The sequence below is a fragment of the Microcaecilia unicolor genome, chromosome 2 (assembly GCF_901765095.1).
Source record: "Microcaecilia unicolor chromosome 2, aMicUni1.1, whole genome shotgun sequence".
NCBI classification, from domain to species: domain Eukaryota; kingdom Metazoa; phylum Chordata; class Amphibia; order Gymnophiona; family Siphonopidae; genus Microcaecilia; species Microcaecilia unicolor.
Genome location: NC_044032.1, coordinates 115949400 through 115968917, shown reverse-complemented (window position 1 = coordinate 115968917; position 19518 = coordinate 115949400). Strand labels below are relative to the sequence as shown.

At 48.7% G+C, this 19518-nt stretch overlaps 1 protein-coding gene across 1 annotated transcript in view; it reads right to left on the bottom strand.

Annotated features, from left to right (window-relative positions):
* Positions 1-19518, bottom strand: part of LOC115463051 (arylsulfatase B-like) — a 240963-nt gene that overhangs the window by 105775 nt on the left and 115670 nt on the right. The window contains exon 5 of the mRNA XM_030193237.1: positions 5980-6223. Within this exon, the coding sequence (XP_030049097.1) occupies positions 5980-6223 (244 nt within the window). The remainder of the gene's footprint in view (positions 1-5979; positions 6224-19518) is intronic.

Sequence of the window (19518 nt, the reverse complement as noted above, 5' to 3'; positions counted from 1 at the left end):
ACACAATATTCGAGGTGCGGTCGCACCATGGAGCGATACAAAGGCATTATAACATCCTCATTTTTGTTTTCCATTTCTTTCCTAATAATATGTAACATTCTATTTGCTTTCTTAGCCGCAGCAGCACACTGAGCAGAAGGTTTCAATGTATCATCAACCACGACACCTAGATCCCTTTCTTGGTCCGTGACTCCTAACGTGGAACCTTGCATGACGTAGCTATAATTCAGGTTCCTCTTTCCCACATGCATCACTTTGCACTTGCTCACATTAAACGTCATCTGCCATTAGACGCCCAGTCTCCCAGTCTTGTAAGGTCCTCTTGTAATTTTTCACAATCCTCTCGTGATTTAACGACTTTGAATAACTTTGTATCATCAGCAAATTTAATTACCTCACTAGTTATTCCCATCTCTAGGTCATTTATAAATATGTTAAAAAGCAGAGGTCCCAGCACAGAGCTCTGGGGAACCCCGCTAACTACCCTTCTCCATTGAGAATACTGACCATTTAACCCTACTCTCTGTTTTCTATCTTTTAACCAGTTTTTAATCCACAATAGAACACTCCATGACTCTCCAATTTCCTCTGGAGTCTTTCATGAGGTACTTTGTCAAATGCCTTCTGAAAATCCAGATACAAAATATCAACTGACTCACCTTTATCCACATATTTGTTCAACCCTTCAAAGAAATGTAGAAGATTGGTGAGGCAAAATTTCCCTTCACTAAATCCATGTTGACTTTGTCTCATTAATCCATGCTTTTGAATATGCTCTGTAATTTTGTTCTTAATAATAGTCTGTACCATTTTGCCCGGCACTGACATCAGACTCACTGGTCTATAATTTCCCGGATCTCCTCTGGAACCTTTTTTAAAAATCGGCGTTACATTGACCACCCTCCAATCTTCCGGTATCACGCTCAATTTTAAGGATAAATTACATATTTCTAACAATAGCTCCACAAGCTCATTTTTCAGTTCTATCAGTACTCTGGGATGAATACCATCCGGTCCAGGAGATTTGCTACTCTTCAGTTTGTAGAACTGCCCCATTACATCCTCCAGGTGTACAGAGAATTCATTAAGTTTCTCCGACTCGTCAGCTTTGAATACCATTTCCGGCACCGGTATCCCACCCAAATCTTCCTCGGTGAAGACCGAAGCAAAGAATTTATTTAATCTCTCCGCTACGGCTTTGTCTTCCCTGATCGCACCTTTTACTCCTCGGTCATCTAGCGGTCCAACCGATTCTTTTGCCGGCTTCCTGCTTTTAATATACCTAAAAAAAATTTTACCATGTGTTTTTGCCTCCAACGCAATCTTTTTTTCCGAAGTGGATGCGGCAACTCATAGGTTTGTTTGCTTTGGATGCACAAGGATGACAGCTGCGCAGGGGAGAGGGAAGGTGATACTAGCCTAATTGGCTTCAGCTTTTTGGCATCATGCCATCTCCGCTCTCAAGTTAACCTCCTTGGCAGTAATCTTGGTCCACTCCTCATAAAAAGTGGATAGGTGTCCACTGATCAGAACTTCTGGAGAGTGGAGTCATGCACCTTCATTGAGAGGCATGGGATGAGGAAGATGAACAGGAAGACTGACCTCCAGACCTCTTGTACCCTCAAAAGGAAGACTGCTTAGATTGACAGTGGGGCGTTGAAAAGAAGATGAACTCCCTGGTCGATAGCGCTTAGAATCATGAAAGTGAGCAGGAGACTGTAAACCCTGAATGGAAGACTTTGACTTATCCTTCAGCAGATAATGAGATTTAGACTCTCCCAGGTCATTGACCAACTTCTGTAGATCTTCCCTGAACAAGCGCCCCCAAAAAGGAACTTGGTGAGGGTGGATTTAGAAGCTACATCAGCCACCCAATTTGTGAACCACAAAAGTCACTGGCCCAAAACCACCAAGGCCATCTCTTTAGCAGAAGCCCTGAGTAGGTCATATAGCCCATCCTCCAATATGCTAGCCCAGAAAATCAAGGGATAGGGACCATGTGTCATGAAACGCCTATCCACCCGCCTGGGGTTACCCCGTAGCCACTTAGAAGGTTTATCCCCAGAATAGCTCAGATCCGCCTGCACCTGCTGCTTGTGCTCTACACTAGCACCCTCCTCCCACCGACTGGGTCACACTGTCTCTGGGCGAGTCTCCCACTCTCCAATTATCTCCAGTGATTTCTAGGTAACTGGAGCCACACACCCAGTGGTCTCACAGTTCCCAGAAAGAATTCACAGACCCAACACACAAACCACCAGGATTCTTTATCAGTCCAGACAGGCAGAACGAACAAACAATTGTGTTTATTCTCAGAACTTGGAACAGTGGACAAAAATGTGCAATTGGCAAACAATAATAGGTAACTCAAATGTGGATCAATTATAATAACTAAATATCTATATACTGTCTAAACAGAACCTGGGAAGATCAGGAAATATATTTCACAGAGCCTCAGCAAAGAGATCTGTCTCTCTTTCTTCCTAAGACTCCAGGCCAATCAGCGCCCAGAACAGTCAAATTTCAAATAAATGTTGGTTACATCACTACAGACACTTCCTATTATCTGTGTGCCAAATAAAGAGAAGTCAGTTTTCTCAACATCTTTAAACATAAATATGCACCATCTGCTGGCCAAACAGGAGAAATACACTTCAGAACATAATGCAGGAAAATATCCAATACATTTTACATGCTTAAACACTGTTTCTTCACACCGTGAATCGAGGGAGGCATGGCAAGCTGAACAAGCTTGAGGCAAGCCCAAGGCACATAGATGATCAGATATGTGTCTTCTACCTGCTGGGAGTTGGAAGAGCTGATCACTGCCTGTTATGGCATAACTCAATTCTGAGTCCTCTATCTCTACCTCCTGGTAGATGGACATAACCCACAAGTCCTGAATTGATCTTTTCGAGATGCTAAGGAAATATTTTTTCACAGAAAAGGTGGTTGATGCCTAGAATGTCCTCCCATGGGAGGTTCTGGTGAAATGGTGACAGAATTCAAGAATGCATGGGATAAACATGGAGGAACGCTCTACAGAATCCATTTAAAGCAAAATTTAAATGACTTTGTAAAGTTGGGAAGTATGATCAATGCCAGGCAGACTTCTTCAGTCTGGATTCTTTACTTTTTTTTTTTTTTTTGCATGAGGCAACTGCGCTTATTGCGTTCATGTTTTTCAGCATCACATTTTGTTGTAATTGTTCAGATGTTGGTGTTATCTCATTTGGACTATTGTAATTCTTTGTACATTGGGCTGAATGCCAAGCTGCTATACAAAATGCAGCTGATTCAAAACACAGCAGCACGCTTGATCTTTCGTTTGGGAAAATTTGACGGAATCTACTTTTACTACCAAAGCTCCATTGGCTTCCTGTAAAGGCATGCATTGTTTTCAAATCAGTTTGTTTGATATTTCAGGTTTTATATTATAATACATCTATTTTACTCATTCACAGGGCTTTTTTGAGGGGGTTCGTGGGGGTACCGAGTACTGGCACCTTTTCCATTGTCTGCTAAAATTGACCCATGGTCCCCAAGTTTTAATGAAAGAGCTCAGGCTCTACACACCAATTCTACCCTGTCATAGATTCTGTGACTGGTTGCAGGGGGCCTGGCTATTGTGGGGTGGGTTCCTTAGTGATTACCCCCACCCCTGAAGGGTGGCCAGGCATTTGAATACCGGCACCTTTTTTTGCTAGAAAAAATGCACTGCTCATTCAAACATGTCCTAATATGTACTTTTCTTCTTCCAGATATGTAATTGATTTCTATTGAAATTTCCATTAATCAAGGGAATTCATCCTAAGCACCAGTTTGAGGCATTGTTTTTGTATCATGTAAGCTCCATTTGGTACACTCTTCCCCTGCAAATTTGTTACGAGACAAATTACATGAATTTACATAAAAAAACTTAAGACATTTTTGTTTGACAAACTCTAACCTGTACCTTTTGTATTTACATTACTGTAATTCCTCATATTGTTTGAGTTACTCTCTTGTTAACCACCTTGAACCTCTCATGGGGACTAGTGTGGTCTACAAATTCATGATTAGATTAGATTCGATTAGGATCAAGGCTGAAGTGGCTTTGACAGCAACTCCAGTAGTTGGGAAGTAGGGCCAGTGCCAGGCGGACTTCTATGGTCCGTGCCCAAAATTGGCAAGGAGAGACAAAGATTAAGTACACCAGTGTTAAATCAGGAAGAAGTAGAACCTGTGTAGACCAGTGGCATACCGAGGGTGGGATGGTGGGGGAAGTCCTTCCCGGGTGCACGCTGCAGGAGGGGTGCAGGGAGCAGCCAAGTGGCTGTTGGCTCCGCCGGTTCCCTGCTCTCTCTGCTGTTACTTCATGTTCCGGGGCAGAGGGAGCAGGGAACCAGTGGAGCTGACAGCTGTGCGCTGCTCCCAGCACTCCTGCAGGTAAGAAGAATGCACCCGGGGGGGGGAGGGGTTGGAGGTGATGCACCGGGGGGACACTGCACCCGGGGAAGTGTCATGCTGCATTCGGGGGGGGGGGGGGGGTTGTGCTGCACCGGGGGGACGCTGCACCCGGGGAAGTGTCGTGCTGCACTCGGGGGGGGGGGGGGGGTGTTGTGCTGCACCTGGAGGGGGAACAGATGACGCTGCACCCGGGGGAGGGGGGTACGCAGCAGCGAAACGCCCTGAGTGGCAGCCAACCGCCCCGGGTGGCAGTCGAACAAGGAATGCCACTGGAATAGACTAAACCATACAGGTCTTCATCTGCCAGCATTCACTATGTTACTATGAAAAGCTTCCTTATGATCAAAATCTAAAGAGTTTAGGGCTCTTCAACATGGACAGGAGACAGCTGAGGAAGACATGATAGAGGTATATAAAATTATGAGTGAGGTCGAATGGGTAAGTGTGACTTGGGTTATTTAACTCATAAAAAGTACAGTCTAGGAGAGATACTATGGAGTTAGTAAGTAGTAAATTTAAAAGAAATCAGAGAAAATATTTTTTCATTCAATGTATAATTAAGCTGCGGAATTTGCTGCTAGAGGATATGTTAAAAGCAGTTAGCATAGATGAGTTTAAAAAACGGTTTAGACAGGTTCCTGGAGGAAAAGTTCATAACGGTTACTAAGGTAGGCTTGAGGTAGGCAATGACTTGCCCCTAAGGATAAGCTGCATGGAATCTAGCTATTTTTGGGGATCCTGTCAAGTACTCAAGACCTAGATCGGCCGCTGCTGATAGCAGGTTACTGTGCTTGATGGACCTTTGGTCTGACCCTTAGGGCATTTTGTTTGTCCCCAATAACAGCCCACAAAACCCAATTTGTTAGGCTACAAAGTAACCAGAGTTTCACATCTGGAACTGTAAAATCTCTACAGTTTTTCCTCTGGGAGCCTGGATGACCCTTCTCCCTTTTAACAAATTCTGTTTTGTCTTCCATTTTGCCAAAAAAACACATAAAACCTCTGCAATAGGGGATTTTAACAGTTCATTGCAAGGTAATCACAAACTCAGATCTTCACCAAGAAAAATACACAAATGCTTTGCTCATATTAAACACTGCAAATACAAATGACTTCTATATATTACTGTAATGTGATATTTAATTAATTTCCCTTATGCATCAGTTTCTACTGAAATTTATTCGCACAAGGTAAGAGCCTCCCTTTAAAGGGGCTCTATATTCAAAAGAACTATTTTAACTAGTGTGGCCAGTCAAAAATGACAAGGGCAAAACTACATATATATGCATACATTCACTTCCTCAAACGCTCTCTGCCCCCATTCCCACTCCCCCTCCGTATTTTATCAAACCTCCTCATATACCCACAGTCTAGCCACATAGTGACAGAATAGTAAATATTAATAAGTAAAATATATTTTTGGCTTGAAACTGGTAGAACATAGATGCGTTTATAAATATAATGCAAAACTAAAAACACAGTAGAACAGCTAGTTCTATTAGCTTAATGGTTCAAATATATAACAGTTACCTGATAGTTTTCCACACATTGAAGCCATCCAGGGGCTTGGTGCCATTAATCACTCCCCCAGCGAGGCACACCAGAGTAGGTAGCCAATCGGATATGTGTATCAGTTCTCGACTAACAACTCCTTTCTGCTTCAGTAAAGGACTTGTGACAAAGCCTACCCCTCTTACTCCTCCTTCCCACAGAGTCCATTTTCTTCCTCTTAGTGGCCAGTTGTTTGCACCTTCCAGAGTTTGACCTCCATTATCTAAAAAACACAAACAATTTTACTCAATAAATGCTTCATTAAGCAGATCAATAAATGTGCTCATAGGTATGCATTTATTATTTCCAATTCATTCTTATGCAAATTAGTTTCACATCCTGTCCCAGGACCCAAAATATACCAAGTTCTGGTTTTAAATTCTTCAGCGATACGTCGTAGAAGGACAAGGCAGGTGGTCTACTATTTGCAAGACACAATTGTATGCTATGAATACATTCTCATGAATAATTCAGTTTGATGTTGTTTTACATGCTTGTATGTGGATTTCTTATTTTAATTGCAACATCTTTTTGAGCTGTTTACTGGGAAGGCATGTAAAAAATAAACATAATCGGACCAATATTCAGCTGGCGGCAGTCAGTATTTTTTTAAACGCTTACCGTGGCTGGCTAAATTAGCCCAGATATTCAGTGCCAGGCTATGTGCAAGTACCAACACTGAATATCTGGTGCTAAGTTCAGCGGGGCTGGCCAGTGGAGCTTATGCAGGTCCCAGCCCATGTTCAGCTGGGCCCAGCATCTGCCAGTTACATGGGAAAATCTGCCAGGACCTGCCTAATTACAAAACCTGTAGAAGGCCCTTACAATCCACCTGCCTGCCTGCCCCACGGGAACTCACAATCCCCACCCTCTCCCCAAATCGCGCAACTCCTCCCCATTATTCTTCTAACATGCAGGATAGGCCTCCTTGGGCCTACCTGCATATCTCTGGTGGACCAGTGGGTGGTGAGGGAAGGTGAGAAGGCCACTTGCTCCTGCGACTAACTGTTGCAATATGGTTGCCACAACTTGTAGCAGCAGCCTTGCAGTACTTGTCCTGAATTCACCTGCTTAGCTATGTGGGTTTATATTTGGTGCATATTGTCAGCAGATTTTGTATTACTGTTGATGTAGATACATATATTAGTCTGTAAACCAATTATTTTTGAGCAGGAATTTAAGACCATTTTGGGATGATAAACTCCTTAGAAATTAGCCTCTCTGTGGAGTTATGTCAGCTGTCACTCTGAGTGTGGTGCAAAGTCAGCTACTGTAAAAGCACAATGGTTTTTACTTTGTTTTCGTTAGCTGTGGTCCATGTGTGTAGAGGCTATTTTGCTTGGAGGTAAAATGCAGTCTTCATTATTTAAATTATTATATTCTGGCTTGGATACTGCAGGTTTAGCAGAGGGGTGTGGACTGCAAGCTCTGACAATCCCCAGCGGCTCTCGCTGGTTCACATTCATACAACCAAACTTGAATTTTTGTTTTTGGCTTCAAACGAACCCAAGTGATTAATTTCAGCTGCAGTTTTGGTTTTGGCTGAAAGCTTTCAGCCAGTTTCTCTGCATTTTCAGTTTTGGGAAGGAAAAAGAAATTTTGTTCCACAGGTGCTTGTGACCTGGATTGGCCACTGTTGGAAGTAGGTAGGCTAGATGGTACGTATTTTGTTGTGTATTTACTGTTTATTTTTAGCATTCCTTTCTTTTAATTGATTTTATTGTAAACCGCCCTGTTTTGTTTTCAGGAAAGGCAGTATATTAAATTATTAATAAATCATAATATGGTTTATACGATGCACAAGAAAAAAAAACCCCAACAGAACAACAACATAAGGAAACAGAACGAGAACTACATGCCAGTAAGAAATAGCCTGGGGAGAACAGTCCTAGGAGGGAATTGTCCACCTTGGGGAAAAGTCCTTGGAGGTAATTTTCCAGGCGAGAATTGGTGAGGAAGAACTGTCTGGATGGCAACTAACCTACTACACCATATAGGCACCGTCTGGGCACCCATATATTGACGCACCTTTATAGAATTACTTCCCTCCCAAAATGACTAGAAGTAAGTGAACTTTGCAACAGCATGCATACATTTAACTGCGCTGAGAGAGGCCATTTTTAAGACATCTGATTTATACAAGTAAAATGCTTTTACCTGCATCAATCTCTTAGAAAATTGCCCTCTTTAGATCTTGATAGGCTAGACCAATTGCATCAGTTTTTCCAGTGAATGATTAAAGAGTTAATGAAATGAATCAATGAGGCTGCCTTCAGTCAACAGAGGAACCTTTAGCTGCTATGCCCCCCTTGTAACCTTTAGTTTAAAGGGTTATGAATGGGAATGCAAGCAGCTCCCTACCACTGTTGGAGAATTCCCATCTCTGTAATTCTGGACACGTGTTCCAAGGATCACTGATAAAATCTAAACCGTTCAAAATCCATCCAGACCACAGCTGGCATGTTCATTCATGTTACTTTACAGATTGACATTTACTTGGGTGTGAATTCAGTTGTTTCCATATCAAATGAGCTGCTGCTGCTGCTACTGCTATTACCATTTATCATTTCCATAGCACTACACAGTACCGAGCTGCATAAACATTGTATCTGCCCATTAGTCCCCAGTCAGACCACAGAAAACTACTAGCTCAGAAATATTGGTGATCGGAGAATTTTGTCTGTTTCCTCAAAGGCAGGAATGTTTAGAAACAAGTTTGTCTGATTTACTTATGATAAGAATATTTAAAAAAAACGTCTTGACCTGATCACTTTAATCCAAACTACACATTTCAAATGAAATCTTGAGATGTGATACTGGCAACAAACAGGAATAGCTACAATATTTTCTCTTGTTTTTGCTTCCTCTAATTTCCTCTGTGCCTAGTTATTTTTTCTCCCTGGAATTCAGTTGCAAGAGGCACTTTTCCTGTTCCATTTCCTGACTAAATTGCCAGCATGAAAAATTCTTTTTACAATAAAAGGAAGTCCTGAGATGTGATAGAAACAATTTCTTCCGCCAGCAATAATTTTAGTTAACAGAAAACCTAATTATAGCATGCATCTTAGTTAATTCAGTCATAACAAAGTAAAAACAATGTTTAAAAAAGTAGCCCCTTGTCTGGTTACCTATTATAGGCAAGGGACTCACTTAAACCTAGGTTCAAATTCCATGAACTGTTTACAAAACCTGGTGTGGATCGGGAGGGGTGTGTGTGTGTCAGTGGCGTAGCTAGGGTAGTTGACACCCAGGGCCGGTCATTTTTTAACACCCCCCCCCCAAATCCAGTACTAGGCATACCGAGAATACAAAACACTCAGGACCTATAGAGCAATTCTACCATACCATAAGCAGTCATTTCTACGAGTCACACAAGGAAAAACACTACAGTGAGCACTAGAACATCAATTCACCTATTGTAAAACGAAACCAGACAGAATAGTACAGATCGTCGATCCTGCAGTCAATGCCAACTGAAAGCCATGTCTTTTTCACAAACACAGATACACCCTAATCCACTATAGAATAATAGTAAACTTTCTATTTAGACAAAAATTAAACAACTCCCAAGATGCCAGACTCTGCATACAATGCAACACCACAGAAACAGAAAATGTCCCCTAGTACTGTACAAAATATAAAGACAGCAGAAGTAAATTTGAAAAACAAGTACCAATCACCACTTTACAAATTAACAAATAGAAATAAAACAAATACATAAAATAAAATAATACCATTTTATTGGACTAATACATTTAGCTTCCAGAGGCCAAAATCTCCTTCCTCAGGTCAATACAGTATAGTGCTGTTACAGTATGCTATCCTGACCTGAGGAAGGGGGTTTTGTTCTCTGAAAGTTAAGTCAAAATGTATTAAAATTAATCCAATAAAAAGATTACCTTATTTACATGTTCTATTTATAAACATTTATTAACACAGCTACAATACTATATCCTAAAGCAAAATAATAAAAATATATATTTACAGTTTGTTGTCTCTGGTTTCTGCTTTCCTCATCTTCTTTTCACTGTCTTCCTTCCATCCAGCATCTGTCTTCGCTCTCTCTCTCTCTGCCATCCAGTGTCTGCCCTCTCTATTGTCCCTTCCACCCACTGTCTGCCCTCTCTCTCTCTCTGCCCCTTCCATCCACATCTGCCCTCTATTTCTGCCCCTTCCATCCACCATCTGCCCCAGTCTGCCATTTTTCTCTCCCCCTTCAATCAACATCTGCCCTCTCTGTCTCTCCCTTCCATCCACATCTGCCCTCTATCTCTGCCCCTTCCATCCACCATTTGCCCCAGTCTGCCCTCTTTCTCTCTCCTCCTTCCACCCACCATCTGCTCTTTCTCTCTGCCCCTTCAATCCGTTTGCCCTCCCGCTCCCATCCATCTAGGGTCTGCCCTCCCTCACGCTCCCCCCTTCCATCCAGGGTCTGTCCCCACCCTCCCCAATCCCCTTCTCCCCTCTGGGCTCCCCCAGCCTCCCCAATCCCCTTCTCTCCTCTCTGGGCACCCTCCCCAATCCCCTTCTCCCCTCTCTGGGCACCCCCACCCTCCCCAATCCCCAATCCCCTCTCTGGGCACCCCCACCCTCCCCAATCCCCTTCTTCCCTCTGAGTACCCATCTGGGCTCCCTCCCCCCCTCCCCAATCCCCTTCTTCCATCTGAGTCCCCCCTCCCACCCGACCCGACGCGACCCAACACACCTACCACCTCCGTTGTCCTGCTCCCACCCTGTCCTGCCTTAAAACAAAATTTTTAGAAGCGCCGAAGTGGCAGGCAGCGCCTGCCCTGCTAATAAAAATCTCCTTGATGTCGCGTCGGCCTTCCAACATTCAGGCCCGCCCGCCCTCGCGGTAATAGGAAGTTACCTCAGAGGAGGGCAGGACTGAATGTGGGAAGGTCGACGCGACGTCAAGGAGATTTTTACTAGCAGGGCAGGCGCTGCCTGTCCTGTTTCTGCTATAGGTGAGCCCTTAGGTTCCCTGAGGCCCCGCAAGACCTCAGAGGACAGCCGCGCACCCCGAATCTTCACCCGCGGCGACTGCCGTTCACCAAGGGTTGAGCCCCCAGCTGCAGGCGGCCAGCAGGACTGCTGGAACCGCGGGGTGACGGCCGGCCTGGCTGGTAGTCAGCAACTCAGTCTCTGAAGGGCAGCTAGCAAGGACGGCTAGCACTGAAGAGGAACACAGTCTCTGAAGACAGCTAGCAAGGACGGCTAGCACTGAAGAGAAACACAGTCTCTGAAGACAGCTAGCAAGGACGGCTAGCACTGAAGAGGAACACAGTCTCTGAAGACAGCTAGCAAGGACGGCTAGCACTGAAGAGGAACACAGTCTCTGAAGACAGCTAGCAAGGACGGCTAGCACTGAAGAGGAGCACAGTCTCCGAGGGCAGCTAGCAAGGACGGCTAGCACGGAAGATGGACCCAGTCTCTGAAGGCATCTAGCAAGGACGGCTAGCAAGGAAGATGGACCCAGTCTCTGAAGGCAGCTAGCAAGGACGGCTAGCACGGAAGAGGAACACAGTCTCTGAAGACAGCTCTCCGGGATCCACTGTGTCGGCTTCTGACATCTGAAACGGAAGCACTGGACCCCTCCAGCTCCGTGGTTTAAATCTCCCGCCAGTCTGCCCCCTCCCTGGAAGAGGAGCCAATCCCCCCGGCCCTAGCAGGCAAGGAGCGCCTGGATTGGTCGGCCTGCCCTGCAGGTGGAGTCTCAGTTTCGGTGCGCCAATCCGGCGTGAGTAGGCGGAGCTTCCTCGCTGGTCCGCTCCGGGCCAGGGAGACGTCGACGCCGGCGCCGCCATCTTGGCCGGCGTGCTTCCTTCTCCGAGGCCGGCGTTCGCTCCAGCGGGTCGCCGGCCTCGGTCCGACCCACGGTAGCGTCGGCTCCGTCGGCGGTCCGTCTCTGCCGCCCTGGACCCCGCGAGGCCCGACGACCATCGCTCCCCCCCGCGGGAGCACAGGTAGGGGCCTGGGACAGGACAGTATCCTCCCCGGATGCCCCCTTTTTCCCAGGGCCGGGTTTGGAAGGAAACCGGGCGTGGAAGGCTTTGATCAACTCCGGCGCATGTACATTTGCTGCGGGCTCCCAGGAGTTGTCTTCGGGACCAAAATTCTTCCAGGACAATAAATAATATAGCCTTCCCCGCCGCTTCTTTGAGTCCAGAACATCCTCCACCTCATACTCCGGATCAGGATCTGCTTCTGGAGCTTCGGGCTCCTGCCGTTGGGAGTGCCAACGAGACCCTCGAAAACTTTTCAATAGGGAAATATGGAAGGCGTTATGCACTCAGGGTACTTGGTAATCGCAACCGGTATGTCAGTTCCAATTCGCGATTGGATTGCAAATGGTCCAATATACCGAGGTCCCAATCTCCGAGAGGGCACCCGGAGTCTTAGGTATTTCGTGCTTAGCCATACCTTCTGCCCTGGTTGTAGTACTGGAGCGGTTCGCCGGCGCCGATCTGCGAAGATCTTGTATTTGGCAGCTGTCCTCTGCAATTGTTCTCGGGCCATCTCCCAGACCCTTTGCAGATCTGCCAGAGTTAAATTAACCATGGGGGTCGGAGATCCAGACGGAAAAGGTGCTGGAAGCCGAGGATGTCGTCCATATACCAAGAAGAACGGAGAGTCTCCCGAGGCCGAGTGGAAGCTGTGGTTATAAGCAAACTCGGCCCATGGAAGCAGGGAGACCCAGTTATCTTGACGCTTGTTGACAAATGCCCGCAAGAACCCCTTCAATGTTTGGTTAATCCTTTCGACCATGCCATTGGTTTGTGGATGGTAGGCTGATGAAAAATGGGTCTCTACCCCCAATGCCGTACACAAGGCCCTCCAGAAGCGTGAGGTGAATTGGGGTCCTCGGTCACTGATGATCCGAAGAGGCAGCTCATGAAGTCGGAAAATGTGTTGAATGAAGAGTTGGGCTAAGGAGACCGCCGAAGGAAGTCCCGGCAAGGGAACAAAATGGGCCATTCTGGAAAAACGGTCAATTACCACCCAAATCACCGTGTGTCCCCGGGAGCTGGGGAGGTCGGTGATAAAATCCATGGATAACTCTGTCCAGGGGACTGTCGGTACGGACAGCGGTTGCAACTTCCCCATGGGGGCCCCAATTACTGGTTTAGTCCGGGCGCACACAGGACAGGTGGTGACGAATTGAAAAATGTCTCGCCTCATCTGAGGCCACCGATACTGTCTAGCAATGAAACGAAGGGTCTTTTGATACCCGAAATGCCCGGCCCATCTGGACGAATGCCCCCATTGCATCACCTTCGCTCGATCGGCGGCCGGCACTAATTCCTTCGTAGGAGCGACTTCCCCCGCGGCCACGCTGAGGCATGCCGGATCCAACATGGGATGGACCTCCTTTGTCTCCTCTGGAACCTCAAATGCTCTGGAGAGAGAATCCGCAGGGGTATTCTGAGCAGCAGCCCGAAAGACCAGTTGAAAATGAAATCTGGCAAAAAACAATGACCAACGGGCCTGTTGGGGATTGAGCCGTTGGGCCTCTTGAAGATACAGCAGATTCTTGTGGTCAGTGATCACCGTGAACCGGTGTTTGGCTCCCTCCAGCAGATGCCTCCATTCCTGCAGGGCTAATTTTAATGCTAAGAGTTCTCTATCCCCTACCGTATAATTACGTTCCGCCGGGGAGAACCTACGAGAGAAGAAGGAGCAAGGTTGGCGCCGGCCCTTGGCGTTAACCTGAGAGAGGACCGCCCCGGCCCCCAAAGCGGACGCGTCCACCTCCACAATAAAGGGTTTCTCTGGATCCGGGGCTGACAAGATGGACGCTGAGTTGAACGCCTCTTTTACCTGGCGGAAAGCCACTTGCGCCTCAGGCGGCCAATCCCGGACATTTGCGTGTTTCTTTGTGAGCGCCGTCAATGGCGCTGTCAGTTGTGAATACTGAGGGATAAACTGGCGATAATAGTTCGCGAATCCCAAAAAACGTTGTAGTGCTTTCAATCCCAGCGGTTGCGGCCATTCCCGAATAGCGCGGAGCTTGTCAGGCTCCATCCGCAACCCCTCGGGTAATAGAATGTGTCCCAAAAATGGCAGAGACCGCTGATGAAAAGCGCACTTACTGAGCTTGGCGAACAGGCGGAATTGCCGTAAACGTTGCAGCACCGCGCGAACATGCCTCACATGTTCGGCGGGGTCTTTGGAGAAGATCAGGATGTCGTCCAAGTACACTATCACCGTGGAGTTCAACAAATCCTCGAGCACAAAATTGATGAATCGCTGGAACACTGCAGGGGCGTTGCATAGGCCAAACGGCATCACCCGATACTCAAAATGTCCCTCGTGAGTATTAAATGCAGTCTTCCATTCGTCCCCCCGCCGGATCCGAACCAAATTGTAGGCCCCCCGCAGATCCAACTTAGTAAATATCTGGGCTCCTTGCAGCCTGTCAAAGAGTTCAGGAATGAGCGGTAGGGGAAACCGATCCTTTATAGTGATGGCATTTAACCCTCGATAATCAATACAGGGCCTCAAGGAGCCATCTTTCTTGGTAACAAAAAAGAATCCGGCCCCGGCAGGGGACGTAGAGGGGCGGATGAACCCTTTCTGAAGATTCTCCCGGATGTACTCTTGCATCACCTTGGATTCTTCCCGGGACAAGGTATACAGTCGGCCCCGAGGCGGCATCGTGTCTGCCATCAATTTAATGGCGCAGTCGAATGACCAATGAGGCGGTAGACTCTCCGCCTCCACTGGGCTGAATACATCCACGAAGTCCCGATAGGCCACCGGCAGGGAGCCCAGATCTGCCCGTGCCCCCTTGGGCGCCATAGTTAATGCGGGGCAGCCGCCGGTCCGGCCCTTACAGCAGGTCTCCCGACAGGTGTCACCCCAAGACCGGATCTTTCCCCCGGTCCAGTCAATCACGGGACTATGACACCGTAGCCAGGGCAACCCTAGGACCACCGGGTGAATGGTCCGGGACAGCACCAGGAATTGAACCTCTTCCCGGTGATCCTCCCCTACCTGAAGTCCCAAAAAGGGGGTAATTTCCGTGACCGGCTGCGGTAGTGTAGTTCCCTGAATGGAGGTGACTTGCAACGCCGGTCGACGAGGAAGCGTAGGCCAGCCCATCTGTAGTAGTAGTTCGTGGCCAATGAAGTTGCCCCCCCGACCCAGAGTCCACCAGGGCCCGGGTCTGGATCATGGTCTCGTGCCATCGTAGAGTTACTGGCAGTGTTACCAGGGAATCCGGTAGGGGAGCGGAGTGCCCCAAGACCCCTCCCCTCAAGGTGCCTTGGGGGGAGCGTTTCCCGCCCGAGCGGGACAAGTACAGACAAAATGCCCCGCCTCACTGCAATAGAGGAACAGTCCTTCCCACAAGCGCTTCTTCCGGTCTGAGGGAGCCAGCCGTTGACGGCCAATCACCATCGGTTCCTCCCCATTCCCCTTAGAGTCCCGGTTCCCACGGCGGGGGGACGGGCCTTTACCGGTCCGGGAGGCGCCCTGCGCTCACTTTTGCCATTCAGCCCGGGCTCTAGCTCGCTCCTGGAACCGGGTATCTACTCGTATACAGAGTGAAATCAGGGCATCCAATTGCCCCGGGACCTCTCGTCCTGCCAATTCGTCCTTGATTCGCTCTTGCAGGCCTTCCATAAAGATTGCCATCAGGGACTCCTGATTCCAACGCAGTTCCGTGGCTAGGGTCCGAAAACGAATGGCATAATCAGCCACCGTCCCCTCCCCCTGTTGAATCCGCAGCAGTTCCGATGCCACAGAAGACGGTCTGCCCAGGAGGTCGAACACCATGCGGAAGCGGCGCTGGAATTCGCCGTAATCGTCCAAGATGGGGTCCTGTTGTTCGTTTAACGGTGACACCCATGCCAGGGCCTTCCCTTCACATAGGCCCATGATAAATCCCACCTTACTTTGGTCTGAAGCAAATGCCTCCGGTTGCATCCGGAAGGCCAGGTTGCACTGATTGAGGAACCCCCGACACCCTCCGGGGGCCCCATCATATTGTGCCGGCTCAGGGAACCGAGGTCCCGCGCGGAACCCTCCCGAACGGGGAGTAGCTGCAGCCCCCTGGGCCGCAGCAGCCTGGTTCTGTACCTCCTGGGCCGCAGCAGCCTGGTTCTGTACCTGAAGCGTGGAAAGTTGAGAGCACACGTTTTGGAGCGCCCCTGATAGGGCGTTCAACTGCTCCTGCTGTTGCTGAAGTACCTTGGCTAGGTCCCATAGATCAGGCTGCGTAGGCGAGCTCATGGCTTCCGTTTCCTGTCCTGTTTCTGCTATAGGTGAGCCCTTAGGTTCCCTGAGGCCCCGCAAGACCTCAGAGGACAGCCGCGCACCCCGAATCTTCACCCGCGGCGACCGCCGTTCACCAAGGGTTGAGCCCCCAGCTGCAGGCGGCCAGCAGGACTGCTGGAACCGCGGGGTGACGGCCAGCCTGGCTGGTAGTCAGCAACTCAGTCTCTGAAGGGCAGCTAGCAAGGATGGCTAGCACTGAAGAGGAACACAGTCTCTGAAGGGCAGCTAGCAAGGACGGCTAGCACTGAAGAGGAACACAGTCTCTGAAGACAGCTAGCAAGGACGGCTAGCACTGAAGAGGAACCCAGTCTCTGAAGACAGCTAGCAAGGACGGCTAGCACTGAAGAGGAACACAGTCTCTGAAGACAGCTAGCAAGGACGGCTAGCACTGAAGAGGAGCACAGTCTCCGAGGGCAGCTAGCAAGGACGGCTAGCACGGAAGATGGACCCAGTCTCTGAAGGCATCTAGCAAGGACGGCTAGCACGGAAGATGGACCCAGTCTCTGAAGGCAGCTAGCAAGGACGGCTAGCACGGAAGATGGACCCAGTCTCTGAAGGCAGCTAGCAAGGACGGCTAGCACTGAAGAGGAACACAATCTCTGAAGACAGCTTTCCGGGATCCACTGTGTCGGCTTCTGACATCTGAAACGGAAGCACAGGACCCCTCCAGCTCCGTGGTTTAAATCTCCCGCCAGTCCGCCCCCTCCCTGGAAGAGGAGCCAATCCCCCCGGCCCTAGCAGGCAAGGAGCGCCTGGATTGGTCGGCCTGCCCTGCAGGCGGAGTCTCAGTTTCGGTGCGCCAATCTGGCGTGAGTAGGCGGAGCTTCCTCGCTGGTCCGCTCCGGGCCAGGGAGACGTCGACGCCGGCGCCGCCATCTTGGTCGGCGTGCTTCCTTCTCCGAGGCCGGCGTTCGCTCCAGCGGGTCGCTGGCCTCGGTCCGACCCACGGTAGCGTCGGCGGTCCGTCTCTGCCACCCTGGACCCCGCGAGACCCGACGACCATCGCTCCCCCCCGCGGGAACACAGGTAGGGGCCTGGGACAGGACACTGCCTGCCACTTCGGCGCTTCGAAAAACATTTTTTTAAGGCAGGACAGAGTGGGAGCAGCGGGAGCGGAGCACCCCCCACCCGCTGACACCCGGGGCGGACCGCCCCCACCGCCCCGCCTTTGCTAAGCCACTGGTGTGTGTATGTATGGAGAGGAAGGATTCTTTACATCAGGGTCCAAGAGGTACTATTACATTTCAAGGAGACTCTTGAGACAGATAAGGATGTTACAAATTAAAAATCCTTACATAAATGCAATCCAAAACCAACAATCACTGATAATAAACCATACTACAGCTTCACAACATACAGAACAGACACATGTAGAGCAAGGTTCTCATCCTCTCTTCCACACACTTCTAGGTACAGTGGCTAAGTGTCTGGATTTGAGCCAGACAGTCATGCGTTCTTCCTCCCCCCCCCCATCTGAGAGCAGGGCCACCGAGAGACTGAGCCAGGCCCGGGGCAGGGTCGCTGCCCCCCTCGGATTGCCGTCGCCGCCCCTCCCCAGTTCGTTGCTGCTGCTGCCGCCCCTCTCCTCAAAGGATCGCCGCTGCCAACCTTGGGGCTGCGGGGATCCCGAGGTCCCACCAGCGGACGACTCCAGTGCTGCTCTTCACTCCACAACTGCCCTGCCCCTGCGGCTGCTTTTTTCTCTTGTCACGCATGCTCGGTTTCAACCAAGCATCCGCCTGATGGGAAAAGCAGCTGCTGTAGAGGCGAGTGCAGTGCTGGAGGGGGGCCTGGTGCCGGAGTTTTCTCTCTCCTGCTCCTGTCGGGATGAGATCACTGTGGTCCATCATGAGCAGGAGAGAGAGAGAGACCCAGGCGCCGGACCCGAGGAATTTTGCGCCCCTGCCCCCCCTCGCGGCGGCCCTGTCTGAGAACTCAGCTTCCCTACCACTCTGTCTGGCAAAATGATGGCTGTTAGGCAGTGTGTCTTGAGGCATGCATATTGCATCTCCTATCATGCATGACCCATGAGATCCCTTGACACTGCTGCCTTCAATTGGCCCCATACTGCGCCTGCATCATAAGCCATGTCCAAACCTTGCTGCAGACATGTTCCTGATGCAGATCTCGTGATCAGCACCAGAGTTAGGTGCAGGTATTTAGGCCTGGTTTTTGGTGGTCTAAATGGGTGCACCTAAATTTTAGTCACAAGAATGGCACATGAGCATATTCTACAAACTACTCCTAACTTTAGGTGCAGTTTATAGAATCACACTAAGCATGTGATTTTTCAGAATTGATTTTTAAAGCACCATTTAGAGAATTTGGCCCATAGTGCATATACACAGGGAAAATAGGGATACATTTTTAGTAAGGTTCCTAATTTATGTTCATACTAATTTGCAAAGAATAAGGGGATTTTCAAACACAGCGTACAGGCGCACTTAAGAGCAATTTTACTAAAGCTTAGCGCAGGTTACATGCTAAGAAGCCCATAGGTATAAAATGGCTTCTTAGCATTTAGTGCATGCTAAGCTTTAGAAAAAGGTCTCCTAATGCCATAACGAGGGTGGAGGTGGACCGCCCCGGGTGCAGGCAGCAAGGTGGTGTGTGGAGCAGGCGCACAACTGTCGGCTTTGCCGGTCCCCTGCTCCCTCTGATGTCAACTTCTTGTTCTAGGCCAGGGGACCAGCAGAGCCAACAGCCACATACCCCCTTGCTCGGAGGAGGGGGTGATACACCTGGGGGGGGGGGGGTGCTCCGCCCTGGGTGGCATCTAAGGTACGTATAAAGCTGCATTAATGTGCATTATTAGTAGCTAGGTCCCTACCACCTAACATGGGACCTACCGTAAAAAGATGTGTTAATAGTTCTAGCGTGTGCTAATGGTGTAATACACAATAGTAACTCTGGTTGTGAGTCTGACTATTGAATTGTTTTGCAGGCAAATGTAAACTTGTATATTTAGGCAATGTAAAGCAAGAGTATAAAGTCAGATGCATTTGTAGCACTTTAATACATGCTTAGGAAACATTCCTTGGAATGCTTCTTTTTTACGTTGACAAGTTTGCACTTTCAGACAGCTGAAAAAATGATTAGCTGCATATGGTTGACTTAAACAGGTTAACTATTTTTATGCAAGCAACAGGGAACAGCACCTTGCCGGTTAAATGATACTTAGCTGACTATCTGCAAATTTTCAACAGGACGAGGCAGACCGTGACCCACTGAAAATTC